We start from the raw sequence: 25,065 nt of genomic DNA, 5'->3' as shown, positions 1-25,065 counted from the left end.
GCCAACCGAGATGGGATAGAGTGTCGATGGTGACCTGGACACTTAGACGACAGTTATTGAAAGAGGACCCTTTGATCAGTAAGTCGTCCAGGTATGGAATTACCAAAACACCTCTGGAGTGCAGGATCGACATGGCAGCGGCCATGACTTTCGTGAACACTCGAGGCGCGGAAGCAAGACCAAACGGTAGGGCAGTGAACTGATAATGATCGTGTGCTACGGCAAAGCGTAGGAATCTTTGGTGCTGGTATGCAATTGGGATATGCAGATATGCGTCCTGTATGTTCAGAGAGGCGAGGAATTCGCCGACCTCCATTGAGGCAATCACCGTTCGGAGGGACTCCATGCGAAATCTTCGGGTTCTGACGTACCTGTTGAGGATCTTGAGGTCGAGAACAGGGCACACAGTGCCATCCTTCTTGGGGACAACGAAGAGGTTGGAGTAAACTCCTCTGAACCGCTCCGAATCTGGAACCGGAATCACGACCCCTGAGCGGTGCAGAGATTTGATGGCGCAAAAAAAGGGGCGAGCTTGCGCGTCCGACTCGGGAGGATGGGAAAGAAAGAAGCGGCTTGGAGGAATTGACGTAAATTCTATCTTGTAACCCGAGACTAGGATTTCTCTGACCCAAGCGTCTGTGATCAAAGGGAGCCAGACGTGTTGGAACAGAGAAAGGCGCCCCCCCACCTGGTCTGCGCTGACGCGCGAAGACCAGGAGTCATTTGGAGGAGTATCGCTGAGATCTAGATGCTGGTTTGGCAGGCTGGCGTGGTCTGGAACGCCAGGAGGGATTTGTTTTGAAAGACGGGTTCTTCCTGCTTCTCTGTGGGGATCTGTTCCTCCTAGGCTGTGCCAGGGAACTGAAGCTGCGAAAGGGGCGAAAACCTGAGGTCAGCTGGCGGTGTGGGAAACGCCTTGGTCTCAGCTGTGGAAGGGAGGTGACCTTTCCTCCCGTAGCCTCGGCGATAATCTGATCGAGGCTGTCCCCAAACAGTCGGCCTCCTGCAAACGGGAGGATGGTAAGTGATTTCTTTGAAGCCGCGTCTGCATTCCAGGCTCTGAGCCAGACTGCCCGGCGGATTGCCACCGTGTTGCTGGCCGCTTGTGCTGCGCAATTGGCTGTAGACAGAGATGCGTTAATGATGTACTCACCCGCCAGGGCAATCTGTGCAGCCATGTTGACAAGCTTGGGATCGCCCGACTGCGAGTGAAGCCCTCTGCAGAGGGTGTCGGCCCAGGTCACCATGGCCTTAGCTACCCAGACGGCAGCGAAGGCCGGAGACAGTGCCGCGCCTGCCGCCTCAAAAGCCGAATGGGCGAACCTCTCGATGTTACGGTCCGTGGCATCACGGAGCGATGTTCCCTGCGGCAGAGATAGAACTGTTTGCGAGGCCAGATGGGAGACCGGAGGGTCGGCCACCGGTGAGCCCGCCCATTCCTTCCTGAGATCTTCGGGGAAGGGATAGTGTAAATCAATCGACTTACCGTTGTTGAACGTCTTGTCCGGTTGCTGTTTGTGCTTGCGTAAGATCTCGGCGAACTCCGGATGATCGCAGAAATACCTGTGAACACGCTTAAGTCGTTTGAAAGATACCTGTGAGCTCTGGGTGGTGGCAGAGTCAGGCTGTAGCTTCAGCGTCGTATTCACCGTGTCGACCAGGCTGTCCACCATACGCCTGACGTTGGCTGCCTGATCCGAGTCCATAAGGGAGGCTGCATCCGACTCTTCCCCTGAATCATCACACGGTCTCGGAGATGAGTGGCTCTCGGGCCTTGGAGGGGAGAGAGACCTCTGGGAGGAATCGGAAGAGGAGACCGTGCGGGTCCGCTTATGCGCTCCAGTAGTCGGTTCTGGGTCAGACCGACTGTCATCCTGCGACGGCTGGACCTGCGGGGCATGGCTGAGCGTAGGGAGCGACTGCAAAGCCTGCGCGATGGTCTGAGACGCCCTCGACAGGGAATCCACCGACTGGGAGAGAGAAGTCAGCCACTCCGGGGGAGGGAGCGCATTGGGGCTCGGTGCATCCTGTACTGCTGCAGTAGCGAGTGGGATGGGGGTGTCGGCGGCGTCTGGGGCAATCTGCGTGGGCTCTGGGTCAGGGACGCAAGCTGCGCAGAGGGGGGTAGTGGGAGAATTTTTCGTTGCAGGACGAGCACGCAAAATGCATTATGAACGGGACCTGTTTGGATCGGGAGGACTTGGAGTTAGGCATGGCTGCTCAGGGGGCTCCTACTAGAGACACTAGGGAGGAGACAGGAGATAGGAGGAAAAAAGTGAGGAGAAAAAAAAAATGTAAGAAAAGTTGCTGGTCCTAATCAGAACCAGCACTCACCCAGGCCTGTGTCCTCCCCGGGTCAGCAGGAGGCTCAGAGTAGCTGGGGGCAGCCACCGGAAAAGAGATGCTGCTGCTCAGTGGTCTGCCTGTGCTGAGGTGGGCCGTTTGCAAGAAAACGCGGGCTTTTGCCTCTCTTTTTTTTTTTTTTTTTTTTTACTGAGGGGGCGTGCTAGGGATGATCCCTGCTGTTGCTGGGCAGAAGAAGCGGGGGGCGGGCCCGGAAGACGCGCGCGCAAACGGGGAGGCGGAGAGCTCTGGCCTAATGGTAGGCCCGAAGCCGGGGACTAAATTTGAGAGCGGCGGCCGCCGGGAGCGCAGCGCTGCGCGCGGAGCAGGGCTTACCTGCGTCCCTGCGCGGTGTCCAGATCCTTGGGTCCCATCCTGGCTGCTGAAGGTCCCCGGTGAGTGCAGGCTTGTGCTGGCAAGTGCCAGGGGAGGCTGCTGGGGGGCTGTGTGGAAGACTGCAGAGCGCTCCTGCGCTGCAGTGTGTGCTCTTTTGCCTGGGCCCAGTGAAACAGGGGAGAATGCTGGGGGAGGCCTGGTGCTGTGAGCGCTCCTGCGCTTGCGATGCTTCCTCGCCGTCTCCACCCGAAACACCCCTTGGGACGGTACCATAGGGGTCGACGGGGAGTGAGCCCATAAAACGTAGATGCGTGGGACCCCAATCAGCCCCTGGGGTGGTACCATGGGGCCGGAGGGGGATAAGGGCTGTGTGTCGAGTGGGGACGATACCTTGTATGGAAAGAGCAGGCGAGGATACTCTCTGATGCAGGATCTTTAATCCTGCAGAAGAGATAAAAAGCGTAAAAAAGATGAGAACGCTGAGCGGCGCCATATAGTTGAAAAAAAACGGAAAAAAATAAATAGCCTAGGCTGAGGTTGGCCCACAGAGATATGGGCCCACATCAGCCTCCTACGACACTAAGCAAAAAACTGGCATAGTACCGCCTCCGGCTCAGGGTGTACACTGCCAGGGACGAGCTAACTCTTTTTATGTTCACTTAGTGTCAGCCTCCTAGTCACAGCAGCATACACCCATGGTCCTGTGTCCCCCAATGAAGGCGATAGAGAAAAAAGCCTTTCATCAATGAGAAGCAAGGGAGAGCCAGGGTGAAGTTTGACAAAGACCATAAGGATTGAACCATAGAGGACTAGAGTAAGGTAATCTTCTCTGATGAGTCTAATTTTCAGCTGTACCCAACACCTGGTCGTCAAATGGTTAGACAGAGACCTGGAGTCTTGCACACGCTGTAAAATTTGGTGGCGGATCAGTGATGACCTGGGGATGCGTAAGCAAGGCTGGAATTGGGCAGATTAAACTTTGTGAAGGACGTATGAATCAAGCCTCATACAAGGTTATCCTGGAAAAACAGTTGCTTCCTTCTGCTCAGGCAATGTTCCCCAACTCCGAGGACTGATTTTCCAGAAGGACAATGCACCATACCACACAGCTAGGTCAATCAATGTGTGGATGAAGGACCACCACATCAAAACCCTGTCATGGCCAGCCCAATCTCCAGTCCTGAAAACAATTGAAAACCTCTGGAATGTAATCAAGAGGAAGATGGATAGTCACAAGCCATCAAACAAAGAACTGCTTACATTTTTGCACCAGGAGTGGCATAAGGTTACTCAAAACCAGTGTGAAAGACTGCTGGAAAGCATGCCAAGACGCATGAAAGCTTTGAGTAAAAATCATGGTTCTTCCAAAAAATATTGATTTCTGAACTCTTCCCGAGTTAAAACATTAGTATAGTTGTTTCTAAATGACTATGAACTTGGGTTTTTTGCATTATTTGAGGTCTGAAAGCAATGCAATTTTTGTTATTTTGACCATTTCTCATTTTCAGAAAATAAATACAAAATTTATTGCTTGGAAATTCGGAGGCATGTTGTCAGTAGTTTATAGAATAAAATAATAATTTACATTTCATTCAAAAATATACCTATAAAGAGAAAAATCTGAAAAGCTGAAAATTTTGCAGTGGTTTCTTAATTTTTGCCAATATAATACCAAGATAGGAACATATACTGTATAAGGAGGGTCCCAAGATAGAAACATAAATAACAGAAGGGTACCAGAATGGAGACATAGTTACCAGGAGGGGCCCAGGATGGGGACATATATACCAGGACAAGAACACATGTACCAGGATGGGGGACATTTTTACCAGGATGGGGATATATATACCATAATATAGCCTAGGATGGGGACATAAATATCAAGATGGGGGCCTACAATGATGAACATATGTATCAGGATGGGGGCATATAAACCAAGATGTGGCCTAGAATGGAAAAAATATATATCAGGATAGGAACATATATATGCATATATTTGTATGGGGACAATTTTATTAGGATGTTGGGGCATATATACTAGGATGTGACCTACAATGGGGGCATATATTCCAGGATGGGGAACATATATACCAGGATGGGGGACATATATACAAGGATAGAAACATATATACCAGTGTGTGGGACAATTCTATTAGGATGTGGGGGCATATGTACCAGGATGTGGCCTAGGATGGGGGCATATATACCAAGATGGGGACATATATACCAGGGTGGGAACATATATACTAGGATGGTGGACAAATATACCAGGATGGAAACATATAAACAAGAATGGGGAACATATATACCAGGATGGGGAACATATATATCAGGATGGTGGACATATTTTCAAGGAAGGATCCCAGCATGGGGGACATTACTACAACATGTGGGGGGGGCATGTTCAAATTTTGCACTGGGGCCCATCGAAGTCTAGTTACGCTATTCCTTTTTTTGTACAACCACCCTCACGCTCCCCAGATCCTAATATAAAAACTCCTCCAGAGTCTAACCATCCTTTACCCCAGCACAGTTGCACCCTCCATGTTTAGGTGTGGCCCTTCTAGGGGCAGACACATACAGTAGAAGTTCCCTGAGCAAGAAATGTTTATGGGCCCCATCATTTCATAGCTCCTCATAAAGTAACTATTACCTGCTAACAATCCTCTAATAATTGGTACCTATGACATTTATTAACTCATGCCCTTAGGTATAATCTAATTGATTGCAGAAAACCGTTCTTAACGATGAGAATGTGTCCCTTAAGCTATTGAACCCTCTGCAGCTACACAGATTGTACAAATGGTTTGTCCACCCCTGAGCCAATGCTACTGTAGAGCCTATAGCCGAAAAAGAAGAGCCCAATTTTCCATGAACCCAAACTCTCTTATTTCCTGCATCCATTTTTTATTTAACTCACTAAACTCCTATAGCCTTTCTGTTAACCCACATGGCACTGACAGTATTTCTGAAAACACTTCTTTGGAGGTTGGAAACGTCAGCTTCTCTGCTAGTTCCCTGAAAATGTTTTTAAATATCTTTCTATTTCCCTTTGACTATTTCATTCTTACTTGTGTGTGCCATCACTGCTGAGTCGTCTTCAGCTCCATCCAGCAATCTGTCTATCTGATCAGCAATATATTGAATTGAGCCACCATTTTGTATAATGTCTTTGGTCTTCGTTTAGCATAATGTCTCTCTCTTTAGGTACCATATACAGTAATATATTTGTCCCCCCCCACTTTGGCAAATATACTCGTAGTATATTTGTCCCCCCCCCTCTTTGGCAAACTTTTAGTATAATGCCCCCTTTGTAACGCTGTTTGTATGGCAATTAAAAAACAACAATATTGTACTCCACTATCCCACACATCATGAAGAACAGTCACTTGTTCCTCCATCACAAGTTGTAGATTGAGCAATGCAGTGACATCATTGTGCCATCATCTGCTGCCACCTGCCTCTGAAAGTCTGGTGACATAAACACTGTAAGTATTATGGGGCAGGAATCCTCGGCTCTGTGTTCCACAGCACAGCAGAAACTAGACTGGCACCGGCTGGTCCTCCTATGTCCCGAGGTCCATTGCGCCATCTGTGACTGTGATTGTTATGCCCCGCTTCAGGGCCCATCAAGGACCCATTTGGAGATTCCTTAGTCCCCTAGTGTGAGCAAAGCCTGCTGGTAGCATTGCCCTTAGAACACATATTTGATAAAGTGTCAGCTCATCGTTCACAAAGTTGTCCAGGTTGCAGTCCCAGTTTTGGATCACGTATTCCCCGCATGGAGGGGGGGAGCAGCCAATCCAGAGAATCCTGTTTAGTTTAAAATGGAAATCTGACTCTATTCAGTAAGGACCATGATTAAGTTTACTTAACAAAACGCGTAGTCCCCTCCCTTGTTTGTCTCATATTCTTTTGCTGGTTTTTCTATAACTTTTTTAAGCTAATTAATAAAGACATGTTTTAATAATTTTTTTTTGGACACTTTTTTTCCTTGCTGGATATTTGATAATTGGTTATAAACTATAAAGACTATCAAACAATGCAAAAATAAATAAAGGTAAACACCAATAATGAATCTGCTGTGTTCTGGGTTGAACTATATTTTTGCTTTCTTGCACTCACATTAATCATTAGAAAGCCGCTTCATACGTCTGGAAAAAAAAATTACGTGAGGTAAAATAATGCAGTAGCAAAAAATATATAAAAGTAAATAAGCAATAACTATGTGTAATAAAGTCCCATGTGCATAGTTGCCCAGATAAATTGGCTCATAGTAAAAGCATCATACAGCAACGAGGACCCCATGCATATCGCCACAGGAGGTGACTTCTTCGAGGCCCCCCACACGATCATGTCCAAGAGGGCCAATGGGAGAAGTGATCACTCTTTTTAAATGCCTCTATCAGTGATAGACAGTGACATTTACATGGTTAAAAAGCAGTGATCAAAAAGAATTGCAGCCACTGCAATCAGAGGAACATGTCTGTTGTGTAATATTTCTCAGATATGACGTGGGTTCGGCTACTGAGCCCGCGCCATATATCATGACCCAACATATAACAAACCATTACATCATATGTTGAGAGAGATTAAGTTAACAATTTGAATCAATATTTTTAATAAACTACTAGTTTTCCATATGTAAAGGTCACACAGGCCGAGGTGTTGTCCTGCAATTCTAAGTGCCTGTGATTTTATTTTCATGGGTGTGTGTGAGGGTAGGTGGCTTGCACCGCATACCCTGAAATATATCAAGAACCCATGATGTTGAGCACCTAAGCTCTCTTGACTGTGCTATTGTAGATGCTTCCTTCCCATCTACAACCAACCCGCTATGCACTTCCCCCTTCAAGCCACAAATTCCTCCTCCAATAAACACATGACACTGGCTTGGATAAATTGGACAAATCGGCCTTTATTACACAAACATGACAGTAAATAAATCAAATACCTTTTTAAAGCGAGGAGGGTTCTTGGAGCTCCAAATCCTGGCGGATGTTCCCATTAAATTGATAAACCATCCAACATTGCCCCCAATCGTGAACACAAGCTCGGGGACACCTTTGACTGGAAAACCATTTCTCTAACACCGACTGCCAGGTGACCCCACCCTGGACAGCCCCAAAGTCTGCCAGATAATTACCATTTGAAATAAAAAGAAGGGTGTTTACGTTGTACAACCCCCCACCACCATTTTACCTCCAACTCCAAGAACCGCACCTCACTACCGCTGGCCGAAATGACACTGACACATTATTAAAATATACAAAACAGTCTCCTAGCAAAACCCCCACCCCCAACTCAACACAGGGCGGAAGGGCAGGACCTTTTCTGGCTTAACATGTTGTTCTGGTAGTCCCCACCCCCTTTACTGATCCCATATACCCAATGCAAAGTTGACCTCCCCCTAACACTTTTCCCAGCCCTCTAAACATCTGACCCCCCACAGCTCGTGCTTTCTTTGCCTCCAACTGGTGTTAACCCCTCTTTACCCCACAAAGTGAGTCATGGGTCACTTTGGCATGGCTGTGCTGTAGGCTCAGTTCAGCCTTTCCTTGTTCCACCACTTTCCATGATCCAGAATGTTCTAGCCATATTAAGATCCAGACTACCACTTTAATCATTTTAGTTACAAAGTTTACTACCTCAAAAAAAAAATTCCATGTAGATGCGGCCTACACTGATTTCACTACTAACTGCTCACTAACTCTAACTAGGAAGTAACTCTCTTCTTACTCCGAAAACTACTGTATCTCTTTATTTCCTTACGTGCCTGCAATGTTACTTTCCAACGTGAGAACAATTGAAATAAACATATTAGGATACATTAGTATAGCATATCACCATATCAAAAATTACATCTTCAGAGGGTGTCAGTCATCTCATTCCTTTACACATATACTTATAGTCTCAAGTTGCAATGTTTTCAAGTTATAATAGTCATAGGAACAATATTGTAAGTTGAGTTACCACCATATCAAGAGAACAAGTTTACATAATGTTACATAAATGAAATAATACACCAATGTTTATAAAAATGTCAAGATGCATTATACCAGGAAGCAACTGAAAAGGATGAAACAGATCTCAATTTTACCAGTATTATGAATTGGTGAGTAGATTACCAATTACCATCTACATTCAGTAGAGCATGGGAGGAAACTGGATTGCCCAGAGGAAAGCCACACAAACACAGAGAAAACAAACAAACTCCTAACATGTTATTCTTAGAGGTACAAAATAAAATAAGACAAAAACAAACAGCATTCAAAATCTTGAAGGTTGAGAATACAGAAATAGAATTTCAGGAGTATAAAGATCTCAATATGAAATGTAAAAAACAAATAAAGCTAGCAAAGATGGCAATTGAAAAGCAAATCGCCAACAACATTAAAATAAATACCCCAAATTTTTGTAAGTACATTAATGCCAAAAAGAAAAAAAACAATGGTAGTGGTCCCTTAAAATATAAGAACAAGATAATTATAGAGGGCAAAGAAAAGATTGAGATATTAAACAGGCACCTTTCATCTGTGTTTACCAAGGACTTGACTGTTCCAGGGATCATTTAAGAAGGCAAAAAAAATCAAAGTTCACCACTTAATATAACTAATTTAACACAAGAAGAGGTATGCCTGCATCTGAACAAATTAAACATTGAAAAATCCCCAGGGCCAGATGGCATTCATCCATGGATATTAAGCGAATTGAGCTCAGAAATTGGCAGTCTGCTGTATTTCATCTTCTTAGGCTCTCTAGTATGACGGTTGGTACCGCAGGATTTGAAGATGGTTGATGTGGTACCAATATTGAAGAATTGTAAGAAGGTGGATCCACGCAACTACTGTTCGGTAAGTCTATCAGTGCTGTGCAAAGTTTTTGAGGGCATTTTAAGAGATGACATACAAAAATATATTACAGAGCATAATGCAACAACTGACAATCAGCATGGATTCAAAAAAGTCAATTCGTGTCTTACCAACCTGTCGGGTTCTATGAGGAGGTAAGTGCAAATGTTTATGTTGGTATTGCAGCTAGATTATTACAAAAAATGGAAGGACTCCCATACGATGAGAAGTTGAAAAATTTGGGCTTCTTTAGCTGAAGAAAAAAGACATCTTAGAGGGGATCTCAATTACATGTATAAATACATGTGTGGTCAATACAAAGGATTTGCACAAGACTTAATGCATCCAAAGACAATACTAAGGACCAGGGTCACTTATTATGGGTGGAAGAAAGGTGATTGCAGCAGCTAAATAGGAAAGGGTTCTTTACAGTTAGAGCAATCAGACTAGGGAATGCCCAACCGCAAGAGGTAGTAATGGCAGATTATAAATTTGAAGTTTAATTGCCTCTCTTATATATCAAATTTTCAGCAATATAATTGAGCAGAACCAAAGGGGTATGGATCTTGCATACATAGTGACTTTCATTCTAGATATTAGTGGTAATATGAAATCACAGATTTTACTAATATGAGCTAATCTACTTGTAGCTAATCTTGACTTGACCTCCTTCATTAATGGCTAACATCACAACGTCTCATGCTTACACAGCCTCTTATGGGCAATGGACAGGGGAGCTTTACATCTGTTACCTGACAAATATCCAGGTATGGATCAAACAAGACAACATTAGGAATATCAAGAGTTATACAAGCTCTTCTCTGTCCAAGTAAATAAATCCGGCCATTTGTAGAACAGCATCCCATAAAGAACTTGCTGTTGAGGCATTCTTCTTCTATTACTGACCACATTTCAGTGCGAAAATCAAAGCGGAGAGCCTTCCCACCAACGGTGTACAGAATTCCATTTAGTACTGTGGCAGACAGGTCATACCTTAAAAAAAATATTAAAATAATTTTAAATTGTAGTTAGTATCATATAGTAAATATTCTAATATTTGAGCAGAAGTTGACAATGTTTTTAATCCAATATCGATGTATTGGGATTTGTTTGACAATAGAGTGAAGTCTTAAGGCCCCTTTACACAATGAGACTTTCTAGCGATCCCACCAGCGATCCCGACCTGGCCGGGATCACTGGAAAGTCTCTAAACAGTCGCTGGTGAGCTGTCAAACAGGCAGATCTGGCCAACGACGCAGCAGCGATACGGACCTGCAGAACGACCTCGCTGGTCGTTGGGGACGTGTCACACAGCAGCTATTTGACGACTCACACCTATGTTAGGGGCGTGGTGTTTGGCGCTGAAGCCACCTAGGTGTCCTTTTTACACACCCCCTTAGCTCCGATTGGTAATAGCTAGTGAGTTCTTATTGGCGACCTCGAGCTTGGAAGGATTGGCAAAAGTTGCGCTTGTATATCCTTTGTTCCTGAGTTTCTGTTGCTTAACAGATCTTTGTGGAGTTCTCTGCGCGGCGACTCGACACTGGTTTATCTATACAGCTTCAATCAAATGATGCTTACCGTATAGGCTTTATAGTATTGCAGACTGGAGAACTCTCTAATGATTCGCAAACCAGCACGCTCAGGAACAAGGTAGCTTTTAAACAAAGGACGGAAGGGCTAAATAAAGTTGCCTTCTTTTCAGTGAAAGCCGCCCATTCAGAATGCAACAGCAACCACTAATCGGAGGTAAGGGGCGGGAGAGGGAACGCTATAGCACGCCTACGGGCTGGGTTCTAAGTCGCTAACGATGTAGTTGTAACGGTGTCAAACACACCGATACATGCTGCGCAGAGGGAAACAAAGGACCGAAAAATGGTCCTGAACGATTTGTAGCATGTTGATCAGCGACCTCACAGCGTGGGCCAGGTCGCTGATGCATGTCACACACTGCAATATCACTGGGGAGGTCACTATTACGTCACAAAGCCGATGACGTTACAGCGATATCGCTAGCGATGTTGCAGTGTGTAAAGGTGCCTTTAGCAGAGCATATATGAGAACTTGTAATTGTTGTTTTCCTAAATAAACAAAAGCCTTTTTATACTAGACTCGTCCTAATGTTTAGCTATAGAGTAAGTTGTTAAATGATCTTAAAAGGTTTGTCCTGTACTTTTATATTGATGGCCTACCTTAGGTTAGGCCTTCAATATTAGTTCGGTAGGGGTGTGATAACTGGCACCCCCATTAATCAAATGTTCCCGTTGCTGGTGGTGTCCAGATTTGATCAGTTGAATGGAGAGGCGTCTATCCGACACCCCCATTACTAATCTAGTTTTTGTACAGTTAAATAAACACACGAAAAAATAGTTTATTAGAATAAAGACTCGGCAACACTCCCTCATTCACCAATTTATTAACTACAAAATATCCTTGAAGTAATACACTGGTGTAATGTCCCACAATGTCCATTGAATCCTATGGAGCCTTGTGCTGAGAACAAGGCTCCATAGGCAACTGCCAATCAGTGGCCAGCATGGAATTTCTTACGAGCATGAGAAATTCTGTACTTGCTGCTGACCGCAAGTGTAAAGGCATTGCTGTAGTGTCTGCACAGGCTAGAGGCATCGGCGTATTGGATGCACAACTGCATTCAGGATAGATTGAAGTGCCGAGATTTAGAATAAGTGAAATCAATTAGTAGAGAGTTGCAATAGCCTATATGAGAATGAATTAGAAGAATAATAAGAGTTTTTGCAGTGTCAAAGGTAAGAAAAGGTTGAATTTGGGTCACAATGTAGTGCCTAGTGTCAGAAATCTAGATTTGTATCCTACATTAAAGGGTACTTTACACGCTGCGATATCGGTACCGATATCGCTAGCGAGCGTACCCGCCCCCGTCGGTTGTACGTCACGGGCAAATCGCTGCCCATGGCGCACAACATCGCTAACACCCGTCACACGGACTTACCTTCCCTGTGATGTCGCTCTGGCCAGCAAACCGCCTCCTTTCTAAGGGGGCGGTTTGGGCGGCGTAACAGCGACGTCACACGGCAGCTGTCCAATAGCAGAGGAGGGGCAGAGATGAGCGGCCGGAACATACCGCCCACCTCCTTCCTTCCTCATTGCCGGTGGATGCAGGTAAGGAGATGTTCGTCGTTCCTGCGGTGTCACACATAGCGTTTTGTGCTGCCGCAGGAACGAGGAACAACATCGTACCTGCAGCAGCAACGATATTTTGAAAAGGAGCAACGTGTCAACGAGCACCAATTTTTTCGCATTTTTGCACTCGTTGATCGTCGCTCCTTGGTGTCAAACACTGCGATGTCGCTAACGGCGCCGGATGTGCGTCACTAACGATGTGACTCCGATGATATATCATTAGTGATGTTGCAGTGTGTAAGGGTGGCTTTACACGCTACGAGATCGCTACAGTGATCTCGTTGGGGTCACGGATTTTGTGACGCACATTCGGGCCGCTGTAGCGATCTCGTTGTGTGTGACTCCTAGGAGCGATTTTGGATTGTTGAAAAAACGTCCAAAATCGTTCCTCGTTGGCATGGGGGTCCTCTCCAAATTATCGCTGCTGTCGCTTGGGCGAAGTTGATCCTCGTCCCTGCGGCAGCACACATAGCTACGTGTGACGCCGCAGGAACGAGGAACGTCTCCACACCTGCCACATGCCAGCAATGAGGAAGGCGGCCACTTAGTGACGTCGCTGTGACGCCAAGCAAACCGCCCCCTTAGAAACAAGGCGGTTCGCCGGTCACATCGACGTCGCCGAGCAGGTAAGTACGTGTGACGCTGCAATAGCAATAATGTTAGCTATGGCAGCGATCTTCACATATCGGCATAATGATAGGGGCAGTTGCTATCATGCTCGCCATCGCTAGCATCGGCTAGCGATGTCGCAGCGTGTAAAGCCCGCTTATAGCACCCTTAAGTGTATTCCTGCAGGACAATGGTACTTCATACATACTTACATACTTCAATAAACCTCCAGAAGTGGATAGAAACAAAGCACTGGAGAGTTCTGAAGTGGCCAACAATGGGGATGGATATAAATCCCATTGAAAACTTGAAGAGAGATCACAAAATTGCTGTGAAAGAAATAAGGCCTCCTTCCCACCTGTGTATGTGTGATGTACGTTTTCACATGTACCGGAGACACTGTCACACGCATACTAATAAAAGTCAATAGAGATCTTCACAAATCGTGTTTTCCTTGAGAAACAACTTTGTGTCCAGGTGAATCTCACGGAGACAAGTCAGGTTTCTTACCAGCAGCACAAGTCAAAAATGGTCATCACATGGATATCATCCCTGTGACACGTATTGGAAAAAAAATGGATGGTACTATAAGAATGGTTTTCTTGGTGTAAAAGATGTGCAAAGCTAGAAATATGATTGATAGATGATAGATAGATAGATAGATAGATAGATAGTGAGAGGGAGAAAGAGGGAGAAAGAGATAGAATCGATAGAATAGACAGATATAGTAGATATATAAAGAGAGAATAGATATAATTTATAGATAGATAGCTAGATAGCTTGTACAGCTATTTAGCAGAATTAATAAATAATTTAAGAAAAAAAATGACTTGGAGGTCCCCCCTAATTTTCATAACCAGCACAGGTACAGCAGCAGCTGTGGGCTGCAACCCTCAGCTGTCATCTGTACCTTGGCTAGTTTTGAAAAATAGAGGTGATCTCATGCTGATTTTTTGTAATTATTTAAAAAAAAAACAAATAAAAAAAATTGTTAGGGTCCCCCCCCCCATTTTGTACACACAAGCCAAGAGACAGCACACAATAGGTTTACAAGTGGTGAACAACCTCTTTATTTTAGCCATGTATAACATAATCTTACGAGTTATGAATCATTACTTGTGTACAGGATCAGAACTATTAAAAGCACAGTAATACAATCAACAGAAGCACCCAAGGTATAGAAATACATAATTAGAACCTCCATCAGTACAGAAACACAGCATCACAACCACTAGCAGTACAGAAATTCATCACCAGAACCACCAACAGTACAGAAATTCATCACCAAAAGCACCAGCAGTACAGAAATTCCTCACCAGAACCACCAACAGTACAGAAATTCATCACCAGAACCACCAGCACTATAGAAATTGATCACTAGAACCACCAGCTGTACAGATATACATCCATATAACCCAATCGGTATAGAAACACTCATCAGGACAGAAATACATCACCAGAACCACCATCAGTACATGGTACATCAATTGTACTGTCAGATCAGATCCATATACATGTGTATTGCGTAAACCTATCATTTTCAGTACATCCTTAACAATGGTAAGGAGTTACTGGGAGTTATCAGTCATCATCAGACTGCGGACCATACAGGAACCACAATACTGATGAGCAGTATTGGGCGTACTTGGCTCCAACCCAGAATTGATCTCGGATATCTGAAAGGACATCAGTCCCCATATACAGTCATATGAAAAAGTTTGGGCACCCCTATTAATGTTAACCTTTTTTCTTTATAACAATTTGGGTTTTTGCAACAGCTATTTCAGTTTCATATATCTAATAACTGATGGACTGAGTAAGATTTCTGGATTGAAATGAGGTTTATTTTACTAACAGAAAATGTGCAATCTGCATTTAAACAAAATTTGACTGATGCAAAAGTATGGGCACCCTTATCAATTTCTTGATTTGAACACTCCTAACTACTTTTTACTGCCTTACTAAAGCACTACATTGATTTTGTAACCTCATTGACCTTTGAACTTCATAGGCAGGTGTATCCAATCATGAGAAAATGTATTTAAGGTGGCCACTTGCAAGTTGTTATCCTATTTGAATCTCCTATGAAAAGTGGCATCATGGGCTCTTCAAAACAACTCTCAAATGATCTGAAAACAAAGATTATTCAACATAGTTGTTCAGGGGAAGGATACAAAAAATTGTCTCAGATATTTAAACTGTCAGTTTCCACTGTGAGGAACATAGTAAGGAAATGGAAGAACACAGGTACAGTTCTTGTTAAGCCCAGAAGTGGCAGGCCAAGAAAAATATCAGAAAGGTAGAGAAGAAGAATGGTGAGAACAGTCAAGGACAATCCACAGACCACCACCAAAGACTTGCAGCATCATCTTGCTGCAGATGGTGTCAATGTGCATCGGTCAACAATACAGCGCACTTTGCACAAGGAGAAGCTGTAGGGGAGAGTGATGCGAAAGAAGCTGTTTCTGCAAGCACGCCACAGAGTCGCCTGAGGTATGCAAAAGCACATTTGGACAAGCCAGTTACATTTTGGAAGAAGGTCCTGTGGACTGATGAAACAAAGATTGAGTTGTTTGGTCATACAAAAAGGCGTTATGCATGGAGGCAAAAAAACACGGCATTCCAAGAAAAGCACTTGCTACCCACAGTAAAATTTGGTGGAGGTTCCATCATGCTTTGGGGCTGTGTGGCCAATGCGGCACCGGGAATCTTGTTAAAGTTGAGGGTCGCATGGATTCAACTCAGTATCAGCAGATTCTTGAGAATAATGTGCAAGAATCAGTGACGAAGTTGAAGGTACGCAGGGGATGGATATTTCAGCGAGACAATGATCCAAAACACCGCTCCAAATCTACTCAGGCATTCATGCAGAGGAACAATTTCAATGTTCTGAAATGGCCAACCCAGTCCCCAGACTTGAATATCATTGAAAATCTGTGGGATGAATTGAAGCGTGCTGTCCATGCTCGGCGACCATCAAACTTAACTGAACTGGAATTATTTTGTAAACAGGAGTGGTCAAATATACCTTCATCCAGGATTCAGGAACTCATTAAAAGCTACAGGAAGCGACTAGAGGCTGTTATTTTTGCAAAAGGAGGATCTACAAAAGATTAATGTCACTTTTATGTTGAGGTGCCCATACTTTTACACTGGTCAAATTTAGTTTAAATGCAGATTGCACATTTTCTGTTAGTACAATAAACCTCATTTCAATCCAGAAATATTACTCAGTCCATCAGTTATTAAATATATGAAACTGAAATAGCTGTTGCAAAAACCCAAATTGTTATAAAGAAAAAAGGTTAACATTAATAGCGGTGCCCAAACTGTTTCATATAACTGTAACTGTATGGGGACCAGAATTCGGTGCTTAAAATTGGTGGTAGAAGGGATAGGGGGATTGGAGCAAGCGCACTATACTTACTGAGTCTCTGGTGCAGCTGTAACTGCTTCCCAGCCACTCACTCTTCTTCCAGCGCCACTCCTTATTGCTCATCCATAGTCACTACTTCCCCCGACCACCGGCAGTCCTGGCGTCTGTGATTGGTTGCAGTCAGACGCGCCCCCAGCCTGCGTGACAGCATCTGACTGCTTGCGATCACTGACCTTGTCTGCAGGTACCTATTATGGTATAAAACTAAATGAATAAAAAAATTGGCATAGGGTCCCCCTGTATTATGATACTCAGCACAGATAAAGCATATGGCTACAGGATGCAGCCCCCAGTCGTGTGTTTATCTTGACTGTGTATGAAAATAAGAGGAATTGCATGCAGCTTTTTTTTATTATTATTTAAATAAAAAAAAAATAAAAATGGCATGCCGTTCCCCCCAATTTCGATACCCTGCTGTGATAAAGCACGACAGCTGGAGGCTGGTATTCTCAGGCTGGGGAGAACCATGTTTATTGGGCCTTCCAGCGTAAAATTAGCAGCCTGCAGCCGCCCACGGTTGTTGCATCCATTAGATTTGACAATTCCGGCACTTTACCTAACATTTCCCTATTGCCCTAGTGTGGTGGCAATTGGGGTAATAAGGGGTTAATTGCAGTTCACAGAAGCCACTAAGCCTTATGCGGGCGTCACACGAGACAATCTATCGTGCGATATGTTGTCGGGGTCACGGTTTTTGTGACGCACATCCGGCCTCGTTTGCGACGTCGTTTTGTGTGACACCTCCGAGCGACGCTGAACATTCGCAAATTGGTTACAAATCGTGAGTCATGTACACATCGCTTATTTTTAAAAAATAATATATTTTTCTTTGCACCGGTTGTTCATCGTACCCGGTACAGCACACATCGCTCCGTGTGACACCCCAGGAACAATGAACACAGCTTACCTGCGTCCCGCGGCACCCGCCGGCTATGCGTAAGGAAGGAGGTGGGCGGGATGTTTACGGCCCGCTCATCTCCGCCCCTCCACTTCTATTGTCCGGCGGCTATGTGACGTCGCTGTGACGCCAAACGTCCCTCTCCCTTCAGGAAGAGGATGTTCGCTGCCCACACCGAGGTCGCTCAGCAGGTAAGTACGTGTGATGCCGGTTTAACGCCTTTGTGCGACACGGGCAGCGATTTGCCCGTGACGCACAAACGACGGGGGTGGGTACGATCGCTCGTGCGATCCCACGATAGATCGTACCATGTGACGCCCGCATTAGATTAGTAATGTGAGGCATCTATGAAACCCCCCCATTACTAATGTGAAAGTGAAAGTAAATAAACACAAACACCGAAAAAATCCAAATAAAATAGAAAAAAAACACTTTCACCAATTTATTAACCCCAAAAACACTCAGATCTGAAGTAATCCACACGACTTCCCATGTCCCATGAGGATTCCAGCTCTGCTACAACTGAAGACACAGGGCGTGTCCATAGAATATGACCGCTGCTGTGAGCTTCAGGCAGAGATTGAGCAGCAGCGATGAGCAGTGACGTTACTCATGTTATTTGTGGTCACAGCTGGAGGTTCCCTCAGTCATTCACCTGTAATCGCAGGTCACCTGACCTCAGGTGACCTTATTAAACTTAGTGAACTCCCCTGCATCTCCTGTCTGAAAACCACTGTTTTTTTGCCAAATAATGCAGCTTTGGTGCTGAAAGTTTAACACCAAATTTGGTGATGATATTTTTACACCATATTCATGCACCCGATCTACACCTCCTGGCAAAAAATCACATCACTGACACATCATATCGCATGCGTTTTTTAGGCTTTTTTTGCCAGGAGGTGTAGATCGGGTGCATGAATGTGGTGTAAAAATTTCATCACTAAATTTGTATCTCTTGGCCCAAAAATGCAAAAAAAACTATATTGACACAGACTCGGTACAGTTTTCTGCCAGGAGGTGCAAATTTGGTGCTGATATGTCTGCAGCAGATTTCAGCACCACATTTGCACCTCCTGACAGAAAACCGCACCGAAACTGAGTGAAAAACTTTTTTTTTTTACATTTTTGGGCCAAGAGATGCAAATTTGGTGATGAAATTTTACACCATATTCCTGCACCCAATCTCTACACCTCTTGACAAAAAATCATATCACTACCACATCATACCACATGCGGTAGTGATGCATTTTTTTGCCAGGAGGTGTAGATTGGGTGCAGGAATATGTTGTTGAAATTTCAGTACCAATTCTGCATTTCTTGGCAAAAAAAGTGGTTTTCAGATGTAGCTTCAGATGTAGCAGAGCTAGAATCGTCGTGGAACCTCGGGTGGATTACTTCAGACCAGGGTGTTTTGGGGGTTAATAAATTGGTGAGAGTGTTTTTTGTATTTTATTTCGAATAAAGGATTTTTTTGGTGTTTGTGTATATTTCTTTTTCCTTATAGATTAGTAATGGGGGTTTTCTTAGCTGCCTCACATTACTAATCTAGGGCTTAGTGGCAGCTGTGGGCTGTTATTAACCCCTTATTAACCCGATTGCCACCACACCAGGGCAATAAGGAAGGGTCTCCCCAGCCTGAGGATAATAGCTCCCAGCTGTCGGGTTTTATCATGGCTGGGTATCAAAACTGGGGGGCCGCATGCCATTTTTTAAAAATTATTTATTTAAATAAGTTTTAAAAAGCTGCATGCGGTTCCACTTACTCTATTTTGATACAAGATAAGTGCACGGCTGGGGACTCCAGCCTGTAGCCATATACTTTATCTGTGCTGCGTATCATATTATGGGGGGACACTACAGCAATTTTTTTATTTATTTGTTTTTATACCACAATAGAGACACACAGACAGGGTCTGTGATTGCAAGCAGTTAGACACTGGGGGTGCGTCTTACTGCAAACAATCACAGATGCCGCCATGACTGCAGGTGGTCAGGGGAAGCAGTGAGTATGGATGATCAATAATGAATGGCGCTGGAAGAAGAGTGAGCGGCCTAGAGGCAGTTACAGCCGTGCCGGAGACTCAGTAAATATAGCGTGCTTGATTTATTTCTATTTTTCCTTTATTTTTTTTATTTCCCGATTTGCTAGACCTCGATCAATTAGACGGAGTTCCCTTAGAACTCCGGGAATGGGACAGACACCCGGATACTTTTGAAACCGCGCAAATCTACACTTTTAGGGCTCATGCGCACGTAACTGCAGAATATTCTGCAGCGATTTTACAGCACATGTCCGCTTCGAATCGCTGCAGAAACACTGCATAATGAAAGCAGTATTTTTGTTAAAGAAAAAGCCGATTTCATGCGCTATGGCTGCTGCCCCCACCATAGACAGAGTGGGAGCTGCATCTAGAACGCAGAAATAATTGACATGCTGCTTTTATGAACGCATGGATTTGGGTCAAAATTTTAGCATCCAAATCGCTGCGTTCAAAAAAGCAACACACGCACGTCTCATGCACAATCTACATAGATTGTGCAGGGGACGCAGGACGCATGCATTTACGCTGCAGTGCTAGACGCAGCGTAAATGCATGTCAGTACGTAACGTGCGCAAGAGCCCTTACAGTGCGGGTCCGCCCATCACTATTGATGAAAATTAGCATCACAAATAAACTTTTAAATTCAGGTACTTTATAGATCATGATATCTTTGATCTGAGTCATCTTTCTAGTCTTCATCTTGTCCTGAGGACTTTTCACATTCACAGCTCGTCTCTGCAGACTTCCATTTACTCCAGTCGTCTGCAGAATATCCTGGCACAATACCCTTTAAAATAGTAGAATGATTATAATACTCCTATATAAAAATATCTGCCCTATGCTGTGCCCCTGAGCAATAAATGCACCTGACTGTGTTCCGTGCACAAAATATGACGGACACTGTCCCTCTAATATTACATGCCCATCATATCATAGCATTTCTGTATGCAAGGTGTCTATTCGTATTGAATTGATGATGCCCTACAACTTTGTAATTCACTTTTTTTCTCTATCTCCTTCCGTTTTCGAAATAAAAATGCTAACTCCGTTGTTTTCCACCAGGTGGCGCTATAGGTCGTTTCATTGCGTAGCGCATAGCTACTTTACTATACCTAGACACCACTTCTATGCCCATAGCTGCCGCCATTCTCAGGTTAATGGCGGTGGACAGGATATGGGTGGATACACTGTATAAATACAGTATATATATATATATATCTATATATATATATATATTTCTATATATATATATATATAGATATATATATATATATATTCCCCCCCACCTCCTCCCCCCATACTGTGATCATATATACATTCCCCCTTCATGTCCTCTCTGCCCATGCTGTGGCCATACAGTTAGGTCCAGAAATATTTGGACAGTGACACAATTTTCGCGAGTTGGGCTCTGCATGCCACCACATTGGATTTGAAATGAAACCTCTACAACAGAATTCAAGTGCAGATTGTAACGTTTAATTTGAAGGTTTGAACAAAAATATCTGATAGAAATTGTAGGAATTGTACACATTTCTTTACAAACACTCCACATTTTAGGAGGTCAAAAGTAATTGGACAAATAAACCAAACCCAAACAAAATATTTTTATTTTCAATATTTTGTTGCGAATCCTTTGGAGGCAATCACTGCCTTAAGTCTGGAACCCATGGACATCACCAAACGCTGGGTTTCCTCCTTCTTAATGCTTTGCCAGGCCTTTACAGCCGCAGCCTTCAGGTCTTGCTTGTTTGTGGGTCTTTCCGTCTTAAGTCTGGATTTGAGCAAGTGAAATGCATGCTCAATTGGGTTAAGATCTGGTGATTGACTTGGCCATTGCAGAATGTTCCACTTTTTTGCACTCATGAACTCCTGGGTAGCTTTGGCTGTATGCTTGGGGTCATTGTCCATCTGTACTATGAAACGCCGTCCGATCAACTTTGCAGCATTTGGCTGAATCTGGGCTGAAAGTATATCCCTGTACACTTCAGAATTCATCCGGCTACTCTTGTCTGCTGTTATGTCATCAATAAACACAAGTGACCCAGCGCCATTGAAAGCCATGCATGCCCATGCCATCACGTTGCCTCCACCATGTTTTACAGAGGATGTGGTGTTCCTTGGATCATGTGCCGTTCCCTTTCTTCTCCAAACTTTTTTCTTCCCATCATTCTGGTACAGGTTGATCTTTGTCTCATCTGTCCATAGAATACTTTTCCAGAACTGAGCTGGCTTCATGAGGTGTTTTTCAGCAAATTTAACTCTGGCCTGTCTATTTTTGGAATTGATGAATGGTTTGCATCTAGATGTGAACCCTTTGTATTTACTTTCATGGAGTCTTCTCTTTACTGTTGACTTAGAGACAGATACACCTACTTCACTGAGAGTGTTCTGGACTTCAGTTGATGTTGTGAACGGGTTCTTCTTCACCAAAGAAAGTATGCGGCGATCATCCACCACTGTTGTCATCCGTGGACGCCCAGGCCTTTATGAGTTCCCAAGCTCACCAGTCAATTCCTTTTTTCTCAGAATGTACCCGACTGTTGATTTTGCTACTCCAAGCATGTCTGCTATCTCTCTGATGGATTTTTTCTTTTTTTTTTAGCCTCAGGATGTTACGCTTCACCTCAATTGAGAGTTCCTTAGACCGCATGTTGTCTGGTCACAGCAACAGCTTCCAAATGCAAAACCACACACCTGTAATCAACCCCAGACCTTTTAACTACTTCATTGATTACAGGTTAACGAGGGAGACGCCTTCAGAGTTAATTGCAGCCCTTAGAGTCCCTTGTCCAATTACTTTTGGTCCCTTGAAAAAGAGGAGGCTATGCATTACAGAGCTATGATTCCTAAACCCTTTCTCCGATTTGGATGTGAAAACTCTCATATTGCAGCTGGGAGTGTGCACTTTCAGCCCATATTATATATATAATTGTATTTCTGAACATGTTTTTGTAAACAGCTAAAATAACAAAACTTGTGTCACTGTCCAAATATTTCTTGCCCTGACTGTATATAGATTCCCCCTCCCCATACTATGGATATATATATATTCCTCCCCTCACCCTCGCCCCATATTTTGTCAGTATATGCTTTCCCCTCTCGCGTCATATGTGTTCCTCTTCGGTGTCTTCAGTTCCACCGGAGCACTTACCACCAGCGCTGTTTGCAGCATCTGGAGCCAATGACTGGCGTCAGGAATGTGATCAGCTGACCTGATCAGGGCCGGATTAAGGTTGGTGGGGCCCCTGGGCAGAAAATCTGGTGGGGGCCCCATAACGTTATCATTTTTAGCCATAACAGTAGAGCGCGAACCGTAGCATTTAGATATAAATCCAATGAACATTTATCTTATCCTGTTCTGCCACATTCAGATTTACAGTACTACAATACAGACACAGTCCAGGATCACTCACATCCGTCACTTATACACAGATAGTAGAGTTAGGCTATGTGCGCACGTTGCGTTTGTCTCTGCAGAAATTTCTGCAGCAATTTGAACAGCACACATGCGCTTCAAATCGCTACAGAAAGAGTCCGTAATGAAAAGCCAATTTCATGCGCTCTGAGTGCAGCCCCTCCCATAGACAGAGCAGGGGCTGCATCCAAAGCACATGAAAGAAGTGACATGTCATTTCTTAGAGCGCAGCGCTTCAGGCAGCAGCCGAATCGCTGCGCTCTAATACACCACGTGCACACGGCTCCTGCTTAATCTTCATAGATTGTGCTGGGGACGCAGGACGCATGCAGTTACGCTGAGGTGCAGATCGCAGCGTAACTGCATGCAAATACGCAACGTGCGTACAGAACCTTACTCACATACTTTTTATTGATCCCAATGTTAAGGCAGCCAGGGCCGGCTCCAGGTTTTTGTGGCCTCCGGGTGAAAGAGTCTCAGTGGACCCCATCCACACACAGACACGCACATACACACACAGACACGCACATACACATACAGGCATACGTGTATACATACATATTTGAAGACAAATTCAGAAAAATACATATAAACAGACAAATATATGCACAGTCATATACACTGACATACATGCAGACACAGACGCATTAGGGTTCATGCGCACGTTGCGTAATTCCATGCATTTACACTGCGTATAGCACTGCAGTGTAAATGCATGCGTCCTGCGTCCCCAGCACGATCTATGTAGATTGTGCATGCCACGTGCGCACGTTGCTTTTATGAACGCAGCGATTTGGGTGCTAAAATGTTGACCCAAATCTGTGAGTTCATAAAATGAGCATGTCAATTATTCCGTGTGCTATGGATGCAGCTCCCGCTCTGTCTATGGTGGGGGCAGCAGCCATAGCGCATGAAATCGGCATTTTTTGTAAAGAAAAACTGCATCCATTATGCAGTGTTTCTGCAGCGATTTGACGCGCACATGTGCTGTCAAATCGCTGCAGAATATTCAGCAGTTACGTGTGCATGAGCCTTTACAGGTATTAATATGGGGAAGTCGCCAGCAGCCTCACTCACCTCTCCCGCTTGTTTCCGTCCAGCTCCTTTAGGTCATGTGGCTGTGTTTCACGATGGCTGTCACTAACAGACATGACTGCACACTGACAGCACTGCTGTATATACATCACAGGAGGGGCTGGGGGCTACAATATATACATTACAGGAGGGGCAGGGGGCATAGACGTTACTGGAGTGGCAAACAGCTCTGGTGGTGTACTCATTACTGGGATAGGTGACATAGCGCTCTGGGGGACCCATATAGTTCTGGGGTGCTGCACAGACTGATTCTTACACACACAGCTCTGACACACACACACACACAGCTCTGACACACACACAGCTCTGACACACACACACAGCTCTGACACACACACACACACACACACAGCTCTGACACACACACACAGCTCTGACACACACACAGACACAGCTCTGACACACACACACACAGCTCTGACACACACACCTCTGACACACACACCTCTGACACACACACATCTCTGACACATACACACACACACAGCTCTGACACACATACACAGCTCTGACACACACAGCTCTGACACACACAGCTCTGACACACACACACACACACAGCTCTGACACACACACACAGCTCTGACACACACACACAGCTCTGACACACACACACAGCTCTGACACACACACAGCTCTGACACACACACAGCTTTGACACACATACACACACACAGCTCTGACACACATACACAGCTCTGACACACACAGCTCTGACACACACAGCTCTGACACACACACACACAGCTCTGACACACACACAGCTCTGACACACACACACATAGCTCTGACACACACAATGCACCCACCCATCACCCCCCCTCCCCACACACACACACAATGCACCCCCCTTTACCGCCTACACACACACACACACA

At 44.6% G+C, this 25,065-nt stretch overlaps 1 protein-coding gene across 1 annotated transcript in view; it reads right to left on the bottom strand.

The window, feature by feature from the left end:
* Positions 1–7,520: 7,520 nt before the first annotated feature.
* LOC142292694 (kelch-like protein 23) overlaps positions 7,521–25,065 on the bottom strand; it is a 41,058-nt gene continuing 23,513 nt past the window's right edge. The window contains exon 3 of the mRNA XM_075337788.1: positions 7,521–10,523. Coding sequence (XP_075193903.1) covers positions 10,205–10,523 — 319 coding nt within the window. The 3' untranslated portion in view covers positions 7,521–10,204. The remainder of the gene's footprint in view (positions 10,524–25,065) is intronic.

The sequence above is a fragment of the Anomaloglossus baeobatrachus genome, chromosome 1 (assembly GCF_048569485.1).
Source record: "Anomaloglossus baeobatrachus isolate aAnoBae1 chromosome 1, aAnoBae1.hap1, whole genome shotgun sequence".
NCBI classification, from domain to species: domain Eukaryota; kingdom Metazoa; phylum Chordata; class Amphibia; order Anura; family Aromobatidae; genus Anomaloglossus; species Anomaloglossus baeobatrachus.
Note: the sequence above shows the minus strand (reverse complement) of the source record. Positions and strands in the feature narration are given on the sequence as shown.